The following is a 26,069-nucleotide window of genomic DNA, read 5'->3' on the forward strand; positions in this document are numbered from 1 at the left end:
TCCTCTAGAGATTGTTTGACCAAATTTTGCAGTAGTATCTCAACTCCTTAATATCAACATATCAAAACTTTATTTATATGTATAATGTATAAGCAATATAAAAGTTTTTATGCTAAATTCACTAGGTACTGCTGTTGAAAATAAAATTGACTTTGGCATTCATTACAATTAATTTGTATAGTGCTTAGAAATTACAACATTTAAATTTTCATGGACAAGCAAATTTTTACTATTTCAACAGCAGCTAGATATATTGCTATAATCCAAAAATGCAACTGTTCATTACATGATTCTAATATCCTGACCATTTATTATCTTATGTTCTATGTCTATCTTTACTTCATATAGAGGTCTGAACTATGCGCTCTTAACCTTGAATCCAGCTAACCTTTTTCTATGAAAAAAGTGAAATATTAATTACAGAGGGACAAACAGCTGGAAAACCTTAAGCTGTGGGACAACCATTAAAATACAAGGATTTTTGGAGATATAACTCATCTCATGTTCTAGAAACACATAACATATATAAAACTGGCATTCCTATTTCATTTTTCTAAAATTAATCCGTTTGTTATCAACATATCATCATCTGAATCAGACTACCGGTATTCCATTAATCAATTTGAAAAAATTACATTTTTCAAATGAATACATGTAATAACCTCCTTATTTTCTAATTTCTAAGGGGTACTGAAGATTCAAAAGAAGCAAATTAAAGATGACAATAAACATAATAAGATTTCAACTGTATTATCCAAAATTGATTTCAAGGCTGTTTTTAAATGATATTGATCATCAAAATTCAATTTTCCAATTCAAAATGTCAATCAAACTTTACTTTCTTTTATTCTGAAAAGGAAAAATTAATTGTCTTTTTGACATGTTCAAGGATATTATTTTATCTTGGTATAATCTTTACACACTCCGAATGATTTTGATATAAAAATGATTTCAATTTTTAAAGCTAATCCCTTTGATATTAAATGTTCGTGAAGAAAAGAGCTGAAAATTGCAGAATTGGTTTAGACAGTCACAGCCACACGGAATCTTCTGCTTGACCAGACATGCTACATAAGGCGAAACGTTGTGGTGACTTGAGCATAAAGGCTGCTTAATCGAAGTGATGAAAGCGACAAGCCAGTCGGGCGCGATTTACAAAACGATTTACAAATGACACCTGTTATCCGTGTGATCTGGTCTTGTCTTCCTGCATCAAGTTACTGAATGATAGATGGATTTAGATGATTGACATATCTTTTCACATTAAGAGAAAATGAGGAGATGACAAGAGTTAAGGAATGTCAGACTTCGAGAAAAGAAGAATTAAGGGCTCTGAGATCAATTTTCCATTGTGAAATACCAAAAAAAATAAATTGAGAAAAATAAATTAAGAAGAAAAAAAGCTGTTGTACCTTCACTGACTTTGGCCCCTGAGATTAATGCTACCTTCATAAACGTACATATCTGAAAAAAGAAACACAAGAATGCATTAGTTTTTGCCATACTCCAAAAACTGTAGGGCAACGCATGACTATACAGTTTAAATACAGTTCTTGAACAAGGTGACAAAACGCTAAGAAATCTGGGGACTTTTGATCATAATTTGTCACCATGTCTTAGGAACAATTAGTATAGGCTTGTTTAGTAGACCAATGGATTAACCAAAAAATTCCAACATGGCTCCGGTATTTTTTGAAAAGACATTGACTAAGCGCAATTTGTCTATCGATCTTTATACATGACAACCAGTGGTAGTGCACATGCAGCACTATAGAAAAGCATGCATGTTTTACAATTCATTTGGTGCAAACTGGAGGTGCAAAAACTTTGGGGCCATGTCAAAATTAATTCTAAGGCTTTACGCAGAGATAAGGTGGGATGTTTTATGATGGCTCTTTTTTTTCTTAATATGTTATCCGGAGTAATTAGAGGTATCCTGGAATGCGGGATATTGTTTTCCTATCTTTTGTCACATCAAAAGAAAGTTTCCCATAATACCCTGCTGATAAAGTGCTTAGTCGTTCCCCTGTGCTACCAACTTATACCACCCTGAAGCAATAAGGTGATTTGGAAGAAACCAAATGTCAAGTCTATATTTGCAATAAATAGATGCTCAAATTCTCTATCTCCTTCTTGAAGTCTCATTTTCATAACCAGGTTACATGTTTCTTTGTGGGCATATATCATGACTGTTGAGTACCCCTCCCCCAAACTAGAAAAAAAAAGAAGAAAAAAAAAAAAGAAACCGAACATAAAAATCAAAGGTTTCTTTAATTGAAACAGAAAACTACATCAGTAGATTCCAAGTAGCAATTAAGACAGTCCTGTAGACAATTGAACACTTGACTCAAAATGATGTTCTTTTCCTTTTTCAATCAACGCTGACACCACGCTCTTTGAAAATGAAACAAGGCTTATAATAATCCATTCATAGGCGCAGCAGGAACGGGAGACATTCTATCAGCAATGATGTAACCTTAAACAAGAGATTGATGAAGATCCCTCAAACTCTATACGGTTGTGTCGATATCGGTGAATAATATTGGTCTGTATTCATAGTAAATTATGTGCTTTCTAACTCAAACTTTGGAGGTTCCATATGGGCAATTAAGATTTCTTTATTCAGGGGGTTTACAGTTGAAAAAACATATTGTTTCTAAAAATCTCATTCATTAGATCGATATATCAATGCCTTCAAAGAATCTCGGGATGGTCCTTCATAGTTAATGTCTGGATATTCTGATTTCCGTGCAGGCGTCAGTTCAAATATCAAACATCTTAATATCTTAATTTCATTCATAATACTCTATCCCTGTTTTAGATCTTAATATTTCAAGTTTCATGGCTGGTAATGTTGTCAGATGTCACATTAAGCTATGAGCAACTGGGTGGGTATATAAACCACATAGCAACCATAGCATTATGGAGTTATCTGGTGTTGGTATAATCGGGCCATATCAATTCAGATAGTATACCCCTTAACTTGATATACTCTGTAGCGAGATTATTTCATATATCTTGGTTGATTTATAGACAAATAATTGTACAATATATTGCAAAATGATACCATATCTCTTCAAAAGAGCTAAAATCTAACCCCATAATTGTAAAAAGATTTATATTATTACTATACTCGTATCTCGAAAAAATCACAGCCTAGCAGAGTTTTTATAGTGTAATAGAAGACTCCAAACCCCATAAGCATGAAGATTTACATATATTAGCTACAGAGGAGCATAATAGATATGATGGTATTAAAATACATAGACTGTCAAAAACTTATTATAATCCTCAGTTAGGTAATTGAAGTTCATATTCCAATGAAGTCGCAACATACAGCGATAAGAAGGCTTCATAATCTTGTATATGAGCTGTATACATCCGAGAGATACACCAATGCTGATATATCCAAGATCTTCAAAGAACCCTGTATCAGCTAGTACAGATATATGACTTGGAAATGTTCCCTCTTTTAAAAATTTTTAATTAAATTCCTTACAATTTCAAAAAAGGTCATACATCAAATTTTAATATTTGAAATAATAGAATTGTGGACTTCAAAACATGCTCTTTTCAGAGGCAATAGTGCCCTGTTCTATTTGCTTTATCCCAGTCGCCCCCCTACACTTAATCTAAGAACATTTCCTAAACATCTGATGTTTCACTTATTAAAGGGTCCCCTCCTCTTCTTTCGCCTATCTGCTGGCTTTTATAGAGCTAGAAGACAGACCAATTGACCTTTATGATTCCAAATGCATAATCTTGTTAAAATGAAAAAACAATTTATCTGGACTGCTCTCCTTTGAAGATCTCATGCTTGTATTTACACGAGATTAAGTCCAACATTCACTTTTCTTCTGTCCATGTCAAAGTGTCATATTTTTTCACTAGCTACTCAGAGCCATGCCTATCTGGGACTGGAATTTGCTTTACTAAAAGGGCGCATAACAGACGTGGGGATTACTTCAGATCTCGCTGGTGTGACCAACTAAAATACCTCCGGAAATATTTTTGACTTCAACAAATCTGTTTCACATCTCCGCGATATTCTACATACACACGTCACAGCCCATTTTTCACTGTACAATAACCTATGATCATAACTCATAACTGGCCATATATAACCTTAATGATTCAAAGTATTAAATTTATGTCCCACTTTCCTCCCCCAAACACATTAAAATGTCACAAAGAATATATAGCGAGCTATTGTTTATATTCACTCTCCATATGAAAAGAGTATAGCTCTCTTTCTTTGCTGGTGTAAAAGGGTCAAGTCGCTTCCTCAGACTATGAATTTAGGGCTTGAGACTGAAAACTATAAATCAAAAGGATGTTAAATATCTCTCACAGATGGATGAAGACCTACAGATTGTTAAACCAGTTCCAAATCTCATTAATACTGAAAATGGGGTTACTGTGGATTTGGGGTTTTTTTTTACAGGAATCTTGAAAAAACCACATGCTGACCTACAAGGGAGTCATATGATGTAAGAATTATAGGAAAATTGACTAACACAATTAGTGGGCATCTGTTAATATTACAAAATATTCAGTGTTGTACCCATCCTAATACTATTACAAGGTAGTTAGACTAAAAGAGAGGAACATATGATTTGACAATGTGCCCAAATTCAAGGGTCGTGAATTTTGAATAGAAGTCATGTTGAATTATGAGTTAAATATGTCTTGAATATGATATATCCTTTCAGTGAAAATTAAATTGTAATTGAATTTTAGTTAATAATTTTGGAAATTCTGAAGACAGCTATAGCAAGCTTTGTTAACAACCAAGCCAGCTTTTAAGCTTCCTAATTTTTTTTTCTTAAACACTGAGGCTGAGGACTGACAGCACTATGAGTTTCAATACACATTACCGGTAATTCCAATTATTTTTTTTTTTCAAAGGGAAGCAACTGTTGATAAGACATACAGCCATAAAATCTGCTGCTGCAGCAACTCCCACCATTCATCAACCACCCAGTCAGCAGCCAGTAGACGGTGCGCCACAGAGTGCCACGTGCCAATGTTTTTGTTTATCTGAAGAATTTATTTAACAACACATCCGAGGTGTCAAAGGAACCAGCCCCCAGGAGTGAGCTTTCACAGCTCGGGGGGACATTAACCCACTGCCTGTGTTTGTTTTAATGGAGGATACATGTTTAAAGAACTCAGTTAAAACAACATTTCTACACCATACTGATAAAATTACTTCTGATACCCTGCCATGTTACACAGACAATTACAAGACTCCCAACCCCCAAATCTGTGGAGGTGCACTTATATACATGCATTTATAAATAACTTAATAAATCCTCTTTCTTACAGAAATTCCTTTTTATCTTCTTACATGTAGTTACTGCAACTTCCCTGAAAACAGTTTATGGTCTTTGGTACACCATAACAATTTTAGCTAAGAAATGGGCTTGACTGAAAAAAAAAATGCACTCCCCCATCTCTGCCCCTTTTTTCTGAGAACAAAGTAATATAACTTAAAACTGCTATCTTCCATCTTTCATTCTTTTTCGATATCAAAGCTCAAAGCGCATCAATTATTATTTTAAATTTTGAGAATAGTTACACTGAGCAAGCATCCTCTTTGGAACTGAATTCATCTTAAAAGTTTATCAGTCTATGAAAGGGAGACAATTCACTGAATTAATTCTGCCTAGTGGATTCCAAAGCAATGTCAATGCAAGGCACTGGACACCATCTACAATGGACTAGAATCTGCTCATCTGTAACAGGATACATGTATACCGGTATATAATAACCGAATGCACTTTGTCCATAAGGCGGTGTAGTGTGTCTTGTCTTCAATAAGACTTAATTAAATAATGTATAAGGCAGTACATTTAACATCCAGTTTTTGAACCTTTTGTTGGATAATATATAACCCATATCTACTATGGATTAATTTAAGGTACACTGCAAAGTGCCTTACTTTTTCCTTATATGTTATACTTTTGGGGATTCAGATTTCACACAAAAGTTTTCAAATATCTTTTGCTAATTAAATCAATTTCATTACCATCTACTTTTAACTGTATGTATTTGCTATTCAGTTTCAAATACTAGTACTTGTAATGCATCCACAAGCCAGAACAATAGTGCCTTTCTTTTTGAAGAATCTGAACTTATATCCATACCAGACGGTACATGTACGCTAGTCCAGTCCTCTCCCCTAGCTGACCTCTGGGTTTATCTAGACAGACAAACACAAGGATGAGCTCCTTGATCGCCCGGTATAAATTTTTGTCCCGGAAAGGATTTTTTGCTTAAAATTAATGGCTGTCATCAAAAGAATACAAGCAATGGTATAAGAGCTCCTATATTTTAGCCAAGTAAACATCGTTATTTGACCAGAGAAGTCCATTTTAACTTTGTCCTCAACACGGGTCAAACAGAGTCCACACGAGGGTCAATATTGTGAACATGGATTTATGAGGTAGTTATAACTCTGAAGGATCCATCATTTGCAATTTTAAAAATAGATTAATATCACTTGCTGTGTATATTCTTTTTTACATGGAATGATAAAATACCAGTATGTACTAAAAGGTTCTGCTAAGATTTAGAGGGAATATTTAATGTTAATTAAAAGGAAAAGAACTGAGATTTGGATAATTTAAATAGAAGTAAAATACAAAAATGGAATACACAATGCAAAGTTGTTCTTCGGGTAGAATTCTTCAAAAACTGCATCAAAATCCAGACCATTTACTGCTGAATTTCCACATATCTACTAACTTAAAACTCATAAACTTATTAATTAGTTGAATTAAGACATACGTTTAACTACATTACAGAGATATAGGTATTTTCCTGGAGGTGATTTTATTAGGTTCAATGCTCTCTCTCTCTCTCTCTCTCTCTCTCTCTCTCTGCATGGACAGAGAAAAAAAATCTGTAGGGGGGATTCTTCCCCTTCAAAACTTCCAACCAAGTGCAACATCAAGTTTTCAATTTTTCACAAAAACTCATCACCATATCTTTTTCATGACACAACTTGAACCTATCATACATATGTAATTGACCACACAAGCAGACGGTGAAGCAGATGTTTCAGACACACATCTATTTTCCTTGTGTCACTGGGGCACTGGGTTCTTTATAATTTTTATCCCTGGGACACTTGGCATATATATTATAATTTTTCCAGTGAAGAGGGAATGATGGGCAATTTGATGTCAAAAAACTCTACACACTTTTCTCTGTCTGTGACCCTCATTGCTGAGAATTATGTACTGGTATATTAAGGTGCAAATTTTCCATTAAAAGGCCATATTTATACCAAATTTTAAGTTTTTTACTGTTACTTATTCCTCACTTAAACTAATCTATCAATAAAAAACACATTCTCCCTTACAGAAATCAATCTATTTCTAACTCACATTATACGATCCCTACCAAGAAAATACAAAACCTAGATTTTGTTATAAATATATACTCACAATATTAATGAATTTACATTTCTGATTCATCAGCTTTAATGTACCACAAAGAGTCTTGTACAAGAATTAAACCCAACAATTGAAGGTTTAATTAGAATCTGATTCTATTAAAAAGTTTATCTGACAGATCCGTAAAATTTCACTGATATAATTTTGTGGATTTTCTGTCGCCTGGAACCATCATCACCATCTTGCAGCCTAACAAGTGGTCTCCCACTTCACCTGAACACCTTCATGACATCTATCCCACATTAATACATCTGCAGTGACATATGTCATGTTAAGGACGACTCAAGCTCTGAACTACAGGGGATGGAGATTTCCCCCTCATCCCCGCGCTCGCAGTGTAAAATGAACAAAATTACTGAATGACAACCAAAGAGGTTTGTCAAACTGTTAAAGACGCCTTTTCTAAAAGTACACCTTGCTTTGATGAACAGAGAAATTATTTTGTCAACTGCTTAATTAATACTGTATTCATTTCAGAATATTTCTAAAAATTACATCTTATTTATATTAGCTTTTTTCGTAATATAAAAGATGGGAAAATTATTAGCAAAAACAAGAAACCATTGATCAAAATTTTTCAACTGATGGGTCTTGCAAGCAAAAAAAAAATCTGCTGCAATAAGAAAGGTAAAATTTTTGTTGAGAAGTGGGTTTCTGTAAATGACAACTTACCAGCAATATGTAAAACTTTGCCATTCATAAATCGGGATTTGATATGTCTATGAATTAAACGTATCTACCTATTGAGAAAAGCTTATCATCAATTTATAGAAGATATTCTCACCCAGGTATCAACGTTCGAGAGACCATCCGTGAAATTCAATACCCAGGACTACGATTTTAACCCAATTTTCATCAATGAGCAGATCAAATTATTGCACATTAATCATGACGGCTTTCCTTTTTAATTTGAGGTTTTCATATTACTCTCCAACTGAATGAAAAATGGCCACCTTTCAATTTTTTGATTAATTTTCTAGAAGGAGGTTAAGTCAGGTAATACCTGCATATCGGATACCTTCTATTGTTACAGTCACCATGTTTTTATATATCTCAAAAAAAATCATCAGTGTTTAATGAAACAAAATAAATGGGCAAATCTGCCTACAAGTTGGTTCGGAAATATCAAGTTTCTAGATTTGAAAGTGACGACAAAAACGCTGTAAAATATTAGAAATTACAGTCCACAATAAATCAGAAATGTGGCTGAATTTAAATACAAACGCCAAACACACCTGTGAAATCATTATTTTTTCAACAAATATCTATATGCAAAGTTTAGTGAAAATCACTTAATCGTTTCAGATAAATGTTTTTATAAGTCACAGGTGAACATACTTCATTTCCATATGTTAGACCAACTGAGCTCAATCCTCCAAGTTTTGCCCATATGTGTTTAAAAGGTTTTTGTCATAAAAATTAATGTTTGAAACCTTATAACTCAGTTTCTCTTAAACCTAATTTGTTAACAAGGCAATTTACATTTATATATGATATCAATCCTCCTTAAGTATACACATTCATTATATATCCAAAAATGTGTAACTTATCAATCAAGATTTTTTATGGATCGAGTCTTATAATTTAAATATACAGAAAAAATGAAAACCTGCATTTTTCATCTAGCTGTTCAAGCACTTGTGCAAAAGGTGTTTGCACCATGCAACTCGGTACTAATACCAGTAACTGGAAATGATTTTATCTGCATTTAAGAGTTGGCTTTTATTTACCTGTAAATGATTAAAGGAGATTAAGAGATGTGTTTATACATCAAACATTTACAATAATCAACAGAATCTCACATTAACTTTCATCCGGAAATGTCCACACACCGGCATCAAAAGCCTTTATAAGAATGGACACCGAGTCCATTAAAACTCAGCCCCTGTGCGAAAAAGACCATAATAATTTCTTGATAGGAACAAAAGAGAATTAGGATAAAAAGACGGTGCCAGGGACCCCTCTCAACCACCCTCACCTGACAGGTATACGACCTAAATGTCATTAAAGTTGTCACCAACAAAAAGACAAACCAAAAGACACTACAATGTGTGGAAAGTCCATGATGGAGAGAACTTCACAGAAAAATACCCTTGTTGCAATCATCTCACATGAAAGCCAATTAATTCAAATATGTAAAGGCTCAAAGGAAAAATATGATTCTATGATTTACTGGTATATTAACAAATAACAAAGCAAGAGTATTTGTAATCAAAGAAGATCGGTAGCAAACAGCTTCACAATGACCTGTTTTCTGTAAATAATTTATGCAATAATGCCTGTTATGAAGTGAACATTTGTTATTTTACAGAAAAATGTAAACTTTTATATTTGTTCAGTGAAATCTTTCTGAGGCAAATCAATTCATGTGATGTCTTTGGTTTGTGACAAGCAGACCAGTGTAAGAGTCAGGGGGTGCAGCCACACACACAACCTTTAGAGGGAGTAATTTTTCAAAAAGTTCACCAAAAGTTTAGAAGATTTACAAATCAAACAATACCATTTTTATTCTCCCCTGAATTTCACTAAACAATCAAGTTAAATAGGGGATTGAGAATGCACTTGTATTAAAATGCTAATCTTATTAATTTAACATGGTTGAAGTTAATCAAGTAAAAAATATTACTTTGATTTTTGTCCCCTCTGGCTTCTAAAATGACACATTAGCCACATACAATGGTGCCTGCAGTTTTCATTCCATGTCCAAATATATGCGAGTCACAAACTTTTTCAATGGAATTAAGAAATCTTAAACTAAATTTGAAATGACTAGCAGACAGATTTACTTTCAAAACAAAAACTTTACCTATAACTTTAAAATCTCTTAATCCTGGTACTAAATAATCTCATTCAAGATATAATTAGTTTATGAATAGTTGTGGTTGCAATGGAAAAAAAATTAAAATTATATGTCAACAAAATGATAAGGTTTAATTGAACTTAATTTTTGCTCTAAAAATGGCGCAAATGTCTGATCCATTATACAAATACATGCATTGTGGGAGCAATGGAAATTGAATGGTATCACAGACAATGATCAAAATTAGACATGGATTTGTCTGGGGAAAATATTTGAAGTTATTTTACTTTTGAGAACAGTTGAATTGATATCAGTAAAGCTTACTTTCAATTCAAAATATAAATTCATGCATGTAGCTATGATATCTAAGAGTTTAACTGAAGAGCGTATTTGAAGGATTCCTCTCTGAACTGAAATATTTTCAAGTTTGCTTGTGCAGTGATCGCAGACAAACACTACAAATTATTATCCCCAAAAAATTTCTGAGAATTAGGCACCATTGAAAGCACTCTATTGTATCTCTAAAGAAAATTGTACTCGAAGTTCATCTCGAACAACACCTCATAACAGAAGAATATGCATTGTGCAGACGCACCTTATCAAAGAACACAGCTTTGCAATAATAATCCAACTTCCTGTCTGCAGAAACTAATATTGCACAAAGGCATAATACTGTTTGCATGTAGGTAAACTAATCCAAAGCCCCTTGCACTGCGGGATATTTTATATATATTACATTAAAAAATCTGACTTCAAAAAATAATCTGCTAAAACGCATTTTATTACAACCCCTGCATTAAATTAAAATAATTTGAAATGAATCCCATCTATAAAATATTGTGTGATTTTGTCAAAGCAATAAAAGCCAGTTTTGTGTAACAATGATAAGGGAATGAATGCGTGCCTCCATCTGACAGTTCTGACAGCCGCGGACCACCACCCCCAGACTCGGCCACTGTGGCACATTTTAGCTCACCTTCACAATACTCTGCATGCAATGTATAACCAAGTTTTGTCTATAATTACATTTAGCATGCTTATTTTTATCTTTTATTTTGAAGTGCCTCTTGTAATATCAGTATATAAAGAAGAGCAAAAAATGTTTAAATTTTTTCTTCAACTTTTTTATTATTTTTTCAAAACAAACCATTACAATTTCCTAATTATTAAAAGCACTCCAGGTTAGTGTACTTTGTTTCCCATGAATATAAACACGGTTAACTTGTTCTCACACTTCATTAGTTATTTTATGACATGTATACAATATTTTGTTCTAATCTAATGAACACACATTGTGAAACGTTTATCTTAGGTTGAGCTATACAGGCCTCTTGAGCAACACCTGCAGATTGTCAGACAGCTATGATGTTCAGTTAGATAAATTAAATTTTCCCTGTCAACTGCAAAAAATGCTAATTGCATACAATGAGCTCAGTACAATGGAAAAATAATGGTGGCCCCTTTATAGGTTATCTGTGCAACATCTTATTTTTTGTTGTATGCTCTCTTACAAAAAAACCAGTAGAATATGATTGATTATGTGTAAGGCTGAAACATTTTTGTAGACAAAAACCCCTTTAAAGTGCAATAAAAAGTTTTTATTAAGTATCTCAGACACTGCAAACAAGAATGCATGTCGTATAGAGTTTGCATCTGTGGTTGTCACACAAGGGTCGATGCGCATCTCGTTTGTGACAGGGGTCATATATAAATTTGTTGATTATCAGATATACGGAGTTAATTTACAATTACACCAATTGCATTTTAACCATGGCATAAATGCTCTATGGGTGGCAGGTATGTTTAACAAAAAGATAAAAGATGTCTTGAAGAACTTCTTTATTGTGTGAAGTGCTATAGGCCACCCAAAAACACAAGCCTGTTCTGTTTTACAAGATAAATGATCCAGTCTATAAATTTTACAATGTAAAGAAATTTCATTAATTATTTTGACATTTTTGTAAAACTTTTAACTTTTAAGCCAAAAAAAACCTGAAGTGAACACAAGACCGAATGCACATGAATTTGATTAAAATATACTGCATGACAAAAGTTATCAAAATTGGCGATCATCCTTCCCAACTGAACCTCATTCATTAGAGAAGAAAGTAATCAAATACATTAAACATTAAAATAACCTTTTAAAAAAATATAAAATGCTATCAGAGATACATGTAGCAACCGCTGTGGTATCATTGGGCCTGAATTTCAGCACCCAAAGATTGTAAGAAACCTTTAATTCACAGTTAACAGTACTTTTCAGACTGCCTTTGTGCAGCATTAGCTAAGCCAACATAAATTTTTAAAAATCAATTTACCACATAGATTCCATAGATTTGTAATAAAGAACTTTATCTATTTCCTTCAACATTCTTATATTCTTATTTGCAATATCCATTCTTAACTAAAGAGGCCCGCATATGATATCAAATACAAATTTAATTTGTCAAAATAAAAAAAACCCCATAGATCACAGTAATTTATAATAGAAATTTGTTTTCATTCCCTAGGATACTTATATAGACAAACAAAAGAAATTGACAGTGTAAGTATAGTTAAAAACAATGAAACTCATCAACCAATACCCATTGACTTGTAATTTCTTTAATATATTAAAAGCAATCCAATTTTACAGAAAACACTGAAAATATCTATAACTGATGATAAATACCAGCCATAACAAACAATAACAATAACTTTAATACATGTAATAAAATTCCTAGTCAGCAAAACGATGATGCAAACCAAAGGCCCTCATTCAACATGGGAAACTTTTCCTTGAAAGATAAAACAAAGTCTTGAAAATTTACCTCCAACAAATTCCGACAAGTTGCCAAAATTGTGGAGCACTGCACGCAACCTTATTGTTGTCTCCGTCATTGTAATCAAGGAGATGTAAATAAAGCCTCCCGAAAGACTAAACCACACCAAGGAATTCCCCTATAAAACAATACCACCTGGCCACAACCTTGCTGTGTATTGTTTCACAGACCCCCCTAACCAACGTGTGTGTTTGGACAATGATCTGGTAAAGAAGGGGTCATGATGAAGTGCCAATGAAAGGAAAAGCTCACAAAATTCAAACGCTGACATTTATGGACTACCTACTGCTTTGTTGAGGAAGTTTATTTGAGGCTTGTAGAACTGCATAAGTTTAAGGAACTACAATATAGATTCATGCTGCAAAGCTGCTGCAACCTGCAGCATCAGTCACCTGTTAATTGTGTTATGTGTAAATATGAGGAATTTTCAGCATTTCAAGAGATGCCAATTGCTTTGCTGTTAGAATATCATAAAATATCTGTTATATAGCAAAAACTCTTCAGTTTATGTTTCCAATATTCTGCACTGAAGCATCCCATTCATGCCATGAATTACTGCATTGATGAATTACGCAAGGAAGTGACATATCTTTGTATTTGCATGAAGCTGAGACAAGCAATACAAGCTGCATGTACTATACATCAAGGAACACAATCCTTTTTTGTGTAATGTTTAACGTGCATATAAATTGCATCTGATCATGACCCTTTATATACTTTGTCAAAAAATGTATATGACCTTCACCCTTCACTCTTGAATGCCATTTCAGTATTTTTTTTTTCTATAACCTTGACCTTTATTCAACATTCCTATCAAAATTACATCCTAATGATATGCTGTGACAAAATAATGGTTAATCAACAGAATTAAATATGATTAACATTAATAAAACCAAATCATCGTGACATCTGTTTTTCATGGTTTACATGTATTAATCCCTATCATAATGAGGTAGTTTTGGTTATATAAATGGATCATGGATATTGGCATGAACAGCTCAGTGGTTGAAGACTTGAAAACTGTGGTCCTAAGTTCAATTCCTTGCCCAGCCAAACATTTTAATTTCTTTGCTAATGCAACTTCAAACATGGATCTCTGACAAAGCATTAATAATGAAATATGATACACTTTTCTGTTGACCTTATGATTTAAGGGTAGATTAGGATGAATTCAAAGCAGTTAATGCACAAAAAACCAGCATTAATGTATCAGATTTTTATTTTGCAATTCTTATTAATATAAACTACAAATTAATAATAATTCATAGATATCAAATTGTGCTGTGTGTCTTCAAAAGTTAAGAAAATACAAGTTAAAGTCTCTATATCTACAGACTGAGTTATAAATGTAAAATATTGCATTCATCTCTCCATTAAATGTCCCTGAATGTGTGATCCCTACTTTGTGTTTTGGATGGTACTTCAGACCCTATGTTATTGACAGACCTGACAGGGCACTGGATTGTGTGTATTGACATTAAGTTTCTCTGGTGGATACTGGTTAGACAGTAGCACTATTGTGTTAATTGTCTCCACATTGAGCTTCTTTGGGACATGTTTTTACTTTCTCAATGAATGAGTGTTCATGATTACAGTCTGTAGATATGAATGATATATTCTGACAGAAAAGGTGAAGAGGGGACTTTGGTATGTATTTGTAAAATACAATGCAACCAATCCACAATGTAGCTAATTCATACTCACTCACAGCAACCAATCCACAATGTAGCTAATTCATACCAACTCACAGCAACCAACCAATTCACTTTGCAACCTATCCATATTGCAAACAATTTAGGCTGCAACTAACCCACACTACAGCTAAAACATACTGCAACACATTCACACAGCAACAAATTCGCAACCAATCCATATTGCACCAAATCCACATTGCAACCAATCCACATTGCACCAAATCCACACTACAACCCATCATTCCACAACCTGAAGCAAATCCACACTAAATCCAAACCACATTACATCCAAATCACACTGCAACCAAACTAAACTGTAACCAATCCACTCTTATGATCCAAATCCCCCAAAAACCAATCCACACATCATCCAAACTATTGACACTTTCACCCCCCTCTTTTGGATAAAACCTACACAATAAATCCATAGAGAATTACATCTAATGCCCATCAAGGAGACAATTAAGTTAGTGAACTTATAATGTATGATTTCTTTGGTTCTTTGGGTCAATAAAACAAGCTTACTCTAAACCACTTCAAATGACAAATCTCCCAAATACTGCATTAAGGCACATTTTGGATGGCACCATTCAGACTAGCTACTTTTTTCCATTATAAATCGTCTTTTAATGCAAAATAGCATGTAAATATACTACCATGCTACATAATTAAGTTGCCATGCAAGATTATAGTAAAAGCCTTATTAAATGTATGTAAAGGTTCTAAATTTTCATTCTCTTTAGGTATACAAATTTTTCTTATCATTTCTAAGTATACCAGTAGCTGCAAGTTTGTCTGTTAAAAAGTTGAATAAAAGGCACAAGTATGCATGGTATCCAGTTAACAGTGCAATATTAAATGTATATCATCATAAAATTTCAAACTTCAAAGGTCAAATGGCATAACCTTTATTGTTATTTCAAAATATGAAACTTAAAACCATTGGTTATTTACTCAACTCACTACTGGTAGTTTAGTCATGCTTGTAAAACCAGTACCAATTGTACATGCATAATATACTGTTAATAAAAAATATGATGTCCCCAAAAATTGTACAAAAACTTTATATAAATTTTGAAATAAAAAAAAACAACCTAATAAAGTATTTTTATCAAATTGATTTATCATAAATCATATTTTAAAAATAATTTAAAAAGTTCATAATTTTTAGCTGGTACCATGTAATCTAATTTTAAAAGAACAATCATGCATGGTCCGAAAAGATGAATTTTAATAAATTAACACTAAGTTGTAAGTTATTATAAGATTTCCATATCAAAGGGGTCATCATATTGTATTGTTGTATTGTTATATTGTTGAGAATACATGCAAGACAGAAAAAAGAAAACAAAAAGTTTTCATTCACAGTTACACAAGGTTTCCATAAATGTTGCAAAGCCAAACATATAAAGGTAAAAAAAAAAGAACACACAATTGTGAAAACCAATTAACTTGAGTGTAAAGATAATTAAATTCCACAATAAAAAGTCTAAGGATCATGCAAGGCTATCAAATGGTTGGATTCCAATTAACAACCCATCGACCTTGACACTGCTATTTACCCTGGAATAATATGACTATAATATCTTTAGATTTGGAGACCAGGGATCAAAGGATTACCAATATCTCATCTTATCTGGAGGAGAAAGCACACTGTTACACCAATATCTTGCACAAAATTTAATGAACAGATTTAAAACAAACTTGTCACATCTGTGTCACCTTAAACTTTTAAACAGTCCTCTCCGTTTTGGAGACAGAAAATTTTTTCGTACACCGTTGATGCAATACAATTAAATCGTTTTACGGAGTTCTTTGAAACAGACTTGACAAGGTTCACGAAGTCTTGGAAAATCAGGTGACATATTTTACGAGATACTTAACAACATTACTATCAGATAAAACATGCAACTTTATCTTCTGTCGGTGCATGATAGCTATTGCAATATTTAACACGCAGGCAAAATAAAGGGGGAAATAAGAAGAATATACTTACATAGCAGAAACTCCACACACTTGCAATGATCATTGTTTCATTCAAGTCTCATATAATCCATTCATAGTATAAACATTATCTTCAACATCTTCTCTTCACATTTTTCTGATCTGGTTTTTATGATTTCAAGATTCCCCTCTCTTTTTTTCTATCAAGCTTTTCTCTCTATTGCAGTTTTTCTTTCGTTTGAAATGCTGAGTTTTTTTGCAAATGTTTCTCGTATCATACCTTGAATTACAATTAATTACTCATGATATGAATGAAATCGTTTTGTCAGTAAGAAGTGTTTGGCTACATTTAATTTCTGGCATACATCTATTTCTCAGAGGGCTCTCACTCTCTCTCTCTTAATGTTTATCATAACCTGCCAGGCGAACTTCAGAATTCTTCATCCATTAAAAAAAATGACAACTTTTTAATCTCTGCAATTCTGAAAACTTTCTTCAAATTTCATGCCCTCTGTCATATTATTTTGGTATTTGCCAATGCATCTCTTTCACTCTTTTATCACCAAATCATTAAAACAACTGCTCCAAACTCTGTCTTAACATCAATCAAAAATAAGCCTCCTTCAGCAAATGTAAAAACTGCAGCATCACATATACATCTCCTACTATATGAACAAACAAACTATTACAGCACTTCATAAAATGTTTGCTGGATTAAATAATCATGTAAATAATTCCCACTTAAATTTGTCACAATCAAACACCCAAATCAGCAGGTTTAATAAGTCAACAAGAAAAATCAAGAGTTTAAGTAGTCCAAAATGTAACAAATTCATACTATACACCAGAAGTGTGCATTATAGTAAAAGGCCATCAGCCAATCAGGAATCGGCTAACAACAGGTAGCTTATACCACAGAAATTTGATAACAGTGTCAAAATTATTAAAGGGCCAGAGAAGCTATAACAAAAAATACCTTTGCTCTCTGTGATACTCAGACTATACTAATACACATACCTTGAGGAGTATAGAACTTCATAATACATATATACAAAAACCATGTGCACTCAATTTTGAAAGCTGAGCAGAGCTAGAGAAATGCAGACCTTGCAATTTCCAAGCCATGTTCAATAATTGGGGTGTTACCTTTGAGTTTTACCATTATCTATTTCTCTCCTTAAAAAATATTTTTTTTTATGAGAAAAGACAAGATTTAAACAGTTTTATTATTCTTTTAGGGTAGGAAAATATCTCTCAAGAGAAATTTCTGTCACGACTGAATAATAAAAATTGCTTCACAAATGCAGTTTTCAAATACGAGGCAGAGAGGGATATATGTTGTGTTATTTAAACAGGTTAAAATTTGATGCATTTTAATCCTAATGACATCCAATGCATTCATTGTTATTCATCTCCAAACTTCTCAATGAATAATACACTTTAGTGAGGAATTTATTGCACATTATTGCCCCGTTATTCTGAGTGCCACAATTTACAAAATATTTTTCTGCAATTGTGAGAACCTAATTATGTTAGCAAGAACATGTTCTAAATGGGTTGTTCTCAAAATGTCCGACAGAAATCTCGATGTCCATTGTCACACTACAAGCGATCTGGGAGAGTAGACATATTTTATGTACTAAACTACCTTTCACATGTAGAATATATCATTATGTAAAAACGTTTAAAATGTATTTAAAATGCTCTAAAAAAAAATTTTAACTCTGAAAAAAAAATTATGCATATTTGTAATTATTGCAAATACCTATTAATTTACACTAAAAACCAGACAAAGTGTGAAGGTTTTATGTTTCATTAAGATCTATTAATCGTTTGATCATTGGAAGTAACACCCTCTATATAGTTTCATAGATAAAAACTAATTTGAGTGTCATATTTTTTTGATAATAATTTAACTTTTAAAGACAAATCATTTATCTCATCTGCTAAGCAATAAGGTATATATTGTATCTGACAGTAATTCAGACTTGCAATATGGCTGGTTGCACAAATGATCAAGTGTTCTTGAACACGTACATATCGTGATTCAAGTTGGGCAATAATTAGTTAAAAATCAGTCTAAAACAGAAAATCAGTTTATCATTTCATCTCCCATGTTGCACCTGAATTCCTCCACCTTGCAATTACAATGAAGGGTAAAGATCTTTATACCTTTTTTTGGCTAAGTTGTGAGCAGGTGCATTTCTCTTCTCTCTCTCTCTTCTCTCTATTTTTCTTGAAGTTACATCAAAATTCAACCTTCATATCTAGGTAGACCATAATCATTATATAAAAAAAAGTGCAGCAAGAAACAAGATGTGAGTGATTGTAATCGAGCAAACCTAACAAGGACACCTGCAATTTTGATCATGTTCTCGACAACGTTTAATTCCAAGATGCATGCAGGTAGCTTCTATACCGATCGAAAAACCGAAAATTACGGCACATTTAATTTTACCCTGCAGTGATGCTTACATCTAAAGACACCCAAAATTTCAAGTAAGCTAGCTTTCCCTTCCCTCTTAACTACCGGTATAATAATCTTTCATGTAATATATACTGTACTTTTTTAAAACTGGATGCAACCATAAATTATCCAACATCATTTAAATCATGTATATAATTTTCCTTTCTCTTTTGTATACTGCACAATTTAAAATCCTTTCTAAAGAAAAATTTAGCATTTAATTAAAAAAAAAAAATGGGGTAACTCCATTTTGAGAAACATTTTCATTCAAAATAAACTTAAACAAAAAATGCTGAGTTTATAATTTTGCTATTTTCAAAACAATTTATTTATTTAGCCCAGTTGTTGTAAGCATATGCTTACCATATCTGTAGTCATATAAGTTTGATACTGTATGGAACATTCACAATATCTAAATTTATAAGATTATCTTACACTCTTTTGATGGTCATATGATAAAAAAAAAATAATCAGATTTAAACTATCATGATTTTTTACCAATATCTTTACATAAACCCCCCCCCCCCCCCCATTCCAAAATTAGCAAACAAATGTCCTTAAGATTACAATGACCTTGACCCAAATGCCACGAGCTGTTGGTTGGGGAAAAGGGGGTAAGGGTGTTAACTTGAGGGTGAATCACATGTACATATGTACATGCCTTCCGCCAGTTAACGTTAATTTCTCATATCAATATATCTTAGATCAGTTGTACACGTTCATACATAGTTGCGTTCCCGCGTAGAGTGATGTTTTCATCAACTCCTGCTTGTAGATATCAAACCACAGATTATCCCAATAGCTGTACTCTGAATCTTGCACATCAAGAAATAATAGAGACCAATTGGGAGTTATTTATTTTTCTTGGATGTATGTAAATGCTTATGACTTTGATATCTCTAGCATACTAATTAAATCTTGGATTTTGGCAAAGAATTGTACATCATCAAATAAATGTTATATACATCATAAACAGGTTCATGCATTTATGTATGGTACCAGTATATATATGAAAATAACTGCTACCAATTTTCAATTGATATAATTATTAATTACCCGGTAAGCCACAGTTTGAAAACAGAAACTCAATACCGTGTAACCATATATACCGGTATACTGGTGTACGTAACATTAATTTGAAAAAGTAAAGAAATGCTAACATTCCCAAAAAGAACCACTCTTCATTAACAATCAAACTCAGTCATTGTTGAAGAAGAAAATTGCTTACTAAGGTTTAAATTCTTGCATGAAGGTGGGCAAGGTGCATCAAGTGCATTTAAAACAAGTGGAAAAGTCGTTAGGCTAATTAGGTGTTAACACATCTATTGGCAGTCATTTTGATGGCTCATTAGGGGTAGCGTTAGGTAAGAAACACACTTTCTTGCTTAATACTACTAGAAGCATCTATCGGAGAAAATTGTACTGTCCATGGTGCCAAATGTCAGCATGTTTAAGCAAAATTATAAACAGGTAATAAGGGTTGTATTAAGTGTGTATGGGACATCTCAATATTATGACATTCTTCCTATCGAAATAAATATTGAAATAAAATATTTCACATTTTTTTTCTTTCTCAAATTTGTAACATGACAGTGTAGCACAAAGATTAAGAGTGTTAACCACAAAAGTTTTAAGTCATGAGTTCGAATACTGCTTGAACTTTAAATAATTTTTTTATTTTTTTTTAAAACACATTGTAAAATTTTAAAAATATTCTAAAATGGTGACCCATACAAAAAAAAGTTACACTTAGTCATAACTTTTCTGTAACTAAAGTGTAACTTTTATGTACCTAAGATTTAGGCACATAAAAGTTATAACTTTTTTGTACCTAGATTGGACTTAAACTTTTTGCCCTATAACTAAAATGTACCTACATGGAACTTAGAAATTTCTTAGTATAACTAAAATGTACCTACATTGAACTTAGAAACTTTTCAGTATAACTAAAATGTACCTACATTGAACTTAGAAACTTTTCAGTATAACTAAAATGTACCTACATTGAACTTAGAAACTTTTCAGTATAACTGAAATGTACCTACATTGAACTTAGAAAATGTTCAGTATAACTGAAATGTACCTACATTGAACTTAAAAACTTTTCAGTATAACTAAAATGTACCTACATTGAACTTAGTCGATTTGTGAATGTGTTTGGACTTTGTCATTTTTACACTAAAAATTTAAGTGTATCTTATCCAAGAGGTTCAAGTCTAAAGTAGACTTTTATCACAATAAATCTAAAAACTAATATAAACTATCGTTATAACTTTGTTTTTTTTTTTTTTTTTTTTTTTTTTATAAAATCACGATAAGTGTGTGTGTGTGGGGGGGGGGGGGGGGGGGGGGGTAGATGTAGGTTGATCACACACTGGGTAGTAAAATCACTAAGATTTGTTTGAAAACAATGACATAACCATTATAACGGGAATCCAGTCCATCAATTGCAACACAAACACCTGTCCAAAATTTTATTGTTTTTATAAGGCAGAAACAGGAAATCACTTTCCGCCTGAACGCACACACATCCCAGGTTAACAGTAAAGGGTGTCTAAAGAGGTCATGATTAGTCCGTGCTGTGATGACACTGATGTTTGTTTAAGAAAAAAAGTTGATGTGTGTGTTTTGACCAGCAGACATTTTTTATTTTGCTCCTGCAAGCATTATTTTGTTATCTGTCTCTTGAACATCATTAGACATATTACGATTTCGTTTAAACACTGTTAAATACTAAGGGGTAGCATCAACTTTATATTATCACTGAAAATTTTTCCAACTTTTCATGGCCTACCCCATGAATAAAGGAATACAGTAGATTCAGAATTTTCCCACGACATCGAATGCATGCGAAGAAAAGGGGGGGGGGGCTGGGGAGGGTTGTTGCATTGTTTGTTATTATGAGATGGGTTCATCATATTTATTCACATATTTGATTAATAGACATGCTGTTAACAAAGAACAGTACTGCTATTTTCATCTGTATGTTTTCCCAGTACTAGCCTATCTCTCATCGTAATTTATAACAGCATATATAGCTATAAGGACTGTGTAATAAACTTTGGGAAACATGTTTTATTTAAAAAAAGTGTTATAATTTTTGGTTTTACATATTCATCAATTGTAAAAATGCATTGGTATTTAAATTGATTTAGTTTTTAAAATTCCCTCATATTATTCAAAATGGCGGCTCTTGAGACCGGAAATGCCAAGTTTTGATGATCGGTTAATAAACTAACAGGTTGTAAGGAAAGAAAATATTACTAAAATTTGTTTCAATTAAATGCAGAATTCTTTAGATAATATTAAGTAAATAATATTGTTTTTTAACCAAAATAAATTTTAAAGATTTATCCCGGTATTAATCTTGGCTGTATCGTGATTGGCCAAAATTTCAAACTTTGACTTCCGTGAATTCTGATTGGACAATTGCCATTCCGCCATCAAATTTTGAAATGGGCAAAGAAGACAGGAGTTGTTGTGAAGATTTTCCTGATTTTTTCAAGAAATATGCAGAATCACAGCGTGTTGTATGTAGTAATGAAACTGCAAGCAGTGGTTTCATAAAGATAGACATGCTTAAGACCTGGATGATATGGCTTTAGTTGTGGATGACCATTTCCATTCAGGGTAAGTCTGATATACAAACAAGTCATTTTGAATAATTCATTTGTGTTTGCTTATCTCAATTTCTATATTATTGCTTTGCACTTAGAAATGAATTACATTTGGAATATTTCTAGAATTCTAATAAGAAGTGCATGATTTTATCATCTATATCAAAGCCTATGCAGCCATGTATATCTAGTGATGTACATTCTATATGTAATCAAATTATGGCCGACTCTTTTAAAAAGAGTATCATTGTATTGCAGAAAAAATCCCAACCAAGTCCAGCTAGCAGACTGTACACCAGATTGAAGATACATCATTAATTCAAGATGAAAAAAGTAAGTGTGTGACTGTGTTTATCAAGTAAAGATATACAGATTTTAAATTTTTAACCATATATTATGTATATCTTTTAGTAAATGAATTATTAAAAATCTGAGAATATAATGGCAACTGCTGTATCAATGTTGACTTTTTTTTTTAGAGGGGAGGGGGGGGGGGGTACCAGGTCAACAGAGAATTGAAAAGTTTTACTGATATTTAATAATAATTTATGCTACATATATTGAAAATTGTCAAACAGTATCATGTTTTAAATATTATTGCCTTCTTTTAGATTAATGGAGGACGAGGATAATACTATGAAAGAGATCAGATGCAAGAGCAACCGTTCCCATAGAAATACATGCAGCCATGTAAACAGAAACCAGTTTTCATCTGCCAGGTGGTGGTCACATATATATTCAACTTGGTATGCTATAAAATTTTCTGTTTTAAGTATAAGGTAGTTGTCAAGGTTTTAACAGTTACAATGAAAGTACATGTAGTAAGAAATTGCCATAATGAAACATTCTTTTTTATACATTTTAGGAACAGATTCAAGAAACAGATCCAGTTGTTTGCTGATAAATTACTGCAGGTCATTGGTATCATCTAGAACCAGGACTGTTTTAAAAATCATACTAGTATGTTTGGAACAAAATCATGCTAGTATATGTTAGGAATTTAACCTAAAACATGCTTTATGAAGGTTTTGGTCAAATTTTGGTTTACAAAATAATGTTTTTCAAACTTTCTATTCAAATTTAGCAAGAACATTAGACACACATGTAATCCCAAATGCTTTTATGTTAGATTATTGCTTTATTTAAAAAACTTGCATATAGGGTCTGTAATGATTTGAGATTATTATGTAAACAATAAAATGCTTTCTTTGGTGACATATGCGGGATATGAATGTAGCGACATTGCAGAAAAAATACATTACCCGCATTAGCGAGTTATGTAAATTTTTTCTGCAATCATTGCTCCCTTCATTACCTGCATGAATCGTCAAAGAGAGCATTATATTGTTTATATTTACATTTTTCTTTTAACAAATTAATAAATTGTTTGTAAAGAGTAAGTTAAATTTACTATATTATTTTTAATGTGCATCAGTACGTTAGCTAAAAGAAACAGCCAAATTGTCTTCAATGGGAATGTGAGTCTGCATTGATATCCTGATTATTTCAGTGATTTTTCTAAGGTCATTGTAGGTTTCGAACAATCGTTTAACAAGGCGTTAACTATAAGTTTCCATAAGAAATGGAGGAAAGCATACTCATTAGATGGAAATATAATTCAGTAAACATATTTATTAACAAAAACATTGACTTGTGTTCTTCTACTCACATGAACAGATATGATTTTAAATTCCTATTCAAGAGCAAAAACAATTTGATGAAAAGTTCATGTCAACATTAGGGACATCAGTATAACACCTGTACATGTACCTGGTTTTTTTTTTTATCTGAAGTTTATGATACAGATAGATATTTTTTGCCTACATCTGTAATTTTTCTGTGTAACTTTTCTGTACCTAAATGATAACTTTTTTGTACCTACATCTATAACTTTTCTGTACCTAAACAATAACTTTTCTGTAACTTTATGTATAACTTTTCTGTACCTACATCTATAACTTTTCTGTACCTAAATGATAACTTTTCTGTAACTATATGTATAACTTTTCTGTAACTATATGTATAACTTTTCTGTACCTACATCTATAACTTTTCTGTACCTAAATGATAACTTTTCTGTAACTATATGTACCGGTATAACTTTTCTGTACCTACATCTATAACTTTTCTGTACCTAAATGATAACTTTTCTATACCTATATGTATAACTTTTTTGTACCTAAATGATAACTTTTCTGTAACTTTAATTTGTAACTTTTCTGTACCTAAATGATAACTTTTCTACACCTATATGTATAACTTTTTTGTACCTAAATGATAACTTTTCTGTAACTTTAATTTGTAACTTTTTTGTACCTAAATGATAACTTTATTATAACTTTTTGATAACTTTTTTATACCTATTTATTTTTATGAAAAAAATAAATTGTCAATAGTTACACTCTAGTTATGACTTTTTTGTACTTAAGCAAAAAGTTACAATATAGGTATAACTTTTTGATGCTAATTTGGAACCATAATTGATCAGATGGTTCCAAATTGTGCTAACTTAGTTATGACTTTTTTGTAACTTTTTTAAGGGCTCATAGGTATAACTTTTTAGTGCTTTTTTTTGGTATGGGGAAAGTATTTTGAATATAATGTATTAATGCATGTATCCACATTAATATTGACAGGTGTCCTATACCACCTTAATTCTGTGCGATGGAATAAAGGAAACTGTGTTAAACTATGTCATAGATGTAGCATTTCATCCAAAATGACATCATAATTAAGCCATTTTCTCGAAAGTGGTTATGATCTTCATTATCTGAATATATTGCAACTTGTGTTATGGGTTAAAAGTTTTATAACTTGAGGTAAAAACCATTTTAAATTCAAAGCAAATTACCAGTAATTCTAATCTCTCTTCAATTTTTATAAAAAATATTCAAAAAGCAAAATAAAATTAAGATGGTATACAATGTCACAAGAGGGGCAGAGGGATAGTTGTCCTCGAAAAATAAACACATCAATACCTATTTAAAATGGGCAATTAATTCTATTATTTGGAACTGTAAACCTTTTGCACTGAGTCTGAACCAGGTGAGCTAAACATCGTACATTACCCACTGGAACTAAACACCAATAAACAAGACAGAAGTCTGCAGATCTCCAGTATAGATGGGCTTGGCATGAGAAACTAGATGCATTGTCTTGTGTTCCTTTGATCTCATTAACTAGATCGTGCATTCATTCTCTTGATACTCGACTCCATTCTGCAAGTCACCGGGGGCTTCATTGATGTGCATTTACTTAGACT

General features: G+C 32.3%; 1 protein-coding gene and 1 long non-coding RNA gene across 3 annotated transcripts in view; one reads left to right on the top strand and one right to left on the bottom strand.

Annotated features, from left to right (window-relative positions):
- The window catches only part of LOC128187057 (A disintegrin and metalloproteinase with thrombospondin motifs 18-like), a 31,083-nt gene extending 13,281 nt beyond the window's left edge, over positions 1-17,802 (bottom strand). Inside the window, exons 1-2 of the mRNA XM_052857137.1 lie at positions 16,776-17,802; positions 1,413-1,464 (exon numbers count right to left, since the gene is read on the bottom strand). Coding sequence (XP_052713097.1) covers positions 1,413-1,464; positions 16,776-16,808 — 85 coding nt within the window. The 5' untranslated portion in view covers positions 16,809-17,802. The remainder of the gene's footprint in view (positions 1-1,412; positions 1,465-16,775) is intronic.
- A 4,293-nt stretch (positions 17,803-22,095) lies between these two features.
- LOC128187058 (uncharacterized) lies at positions 22,096-24,874 on the top strand. Of its 2 annotated transcripts, none has more exons than XR_008244026.1 (4): positions 22,096-22,820; positions 23,066-23,140; positions 23,419-23,553; positions 23,673-24,874. It is a non-coding gene; the product is annotated as an uncharacterized LOC128187058 (long non-coding RNA). The 2 variants fall into 2 exon arrangements; XR_008244027.1 differs by having other exon boundaries at positions 23,419-23,526.
- The last annotated feature ends 1,195 nt before the right edge of the window (positions 24,875-26,069 follow it).

Source organism: Crassostrea angulata, chromosome 6, assembly GCF_025612915.1.
Source record: "Crassostrea angulata isolate pt1a10 chromosome 6, ASM2561291v2, whole genome shotgun sequence".
NCBI lineage: Eukaryota > Metazoa > Mollusca > Bivalvia > Ostreida > Ostreidae > Magallana > Magallana angulata.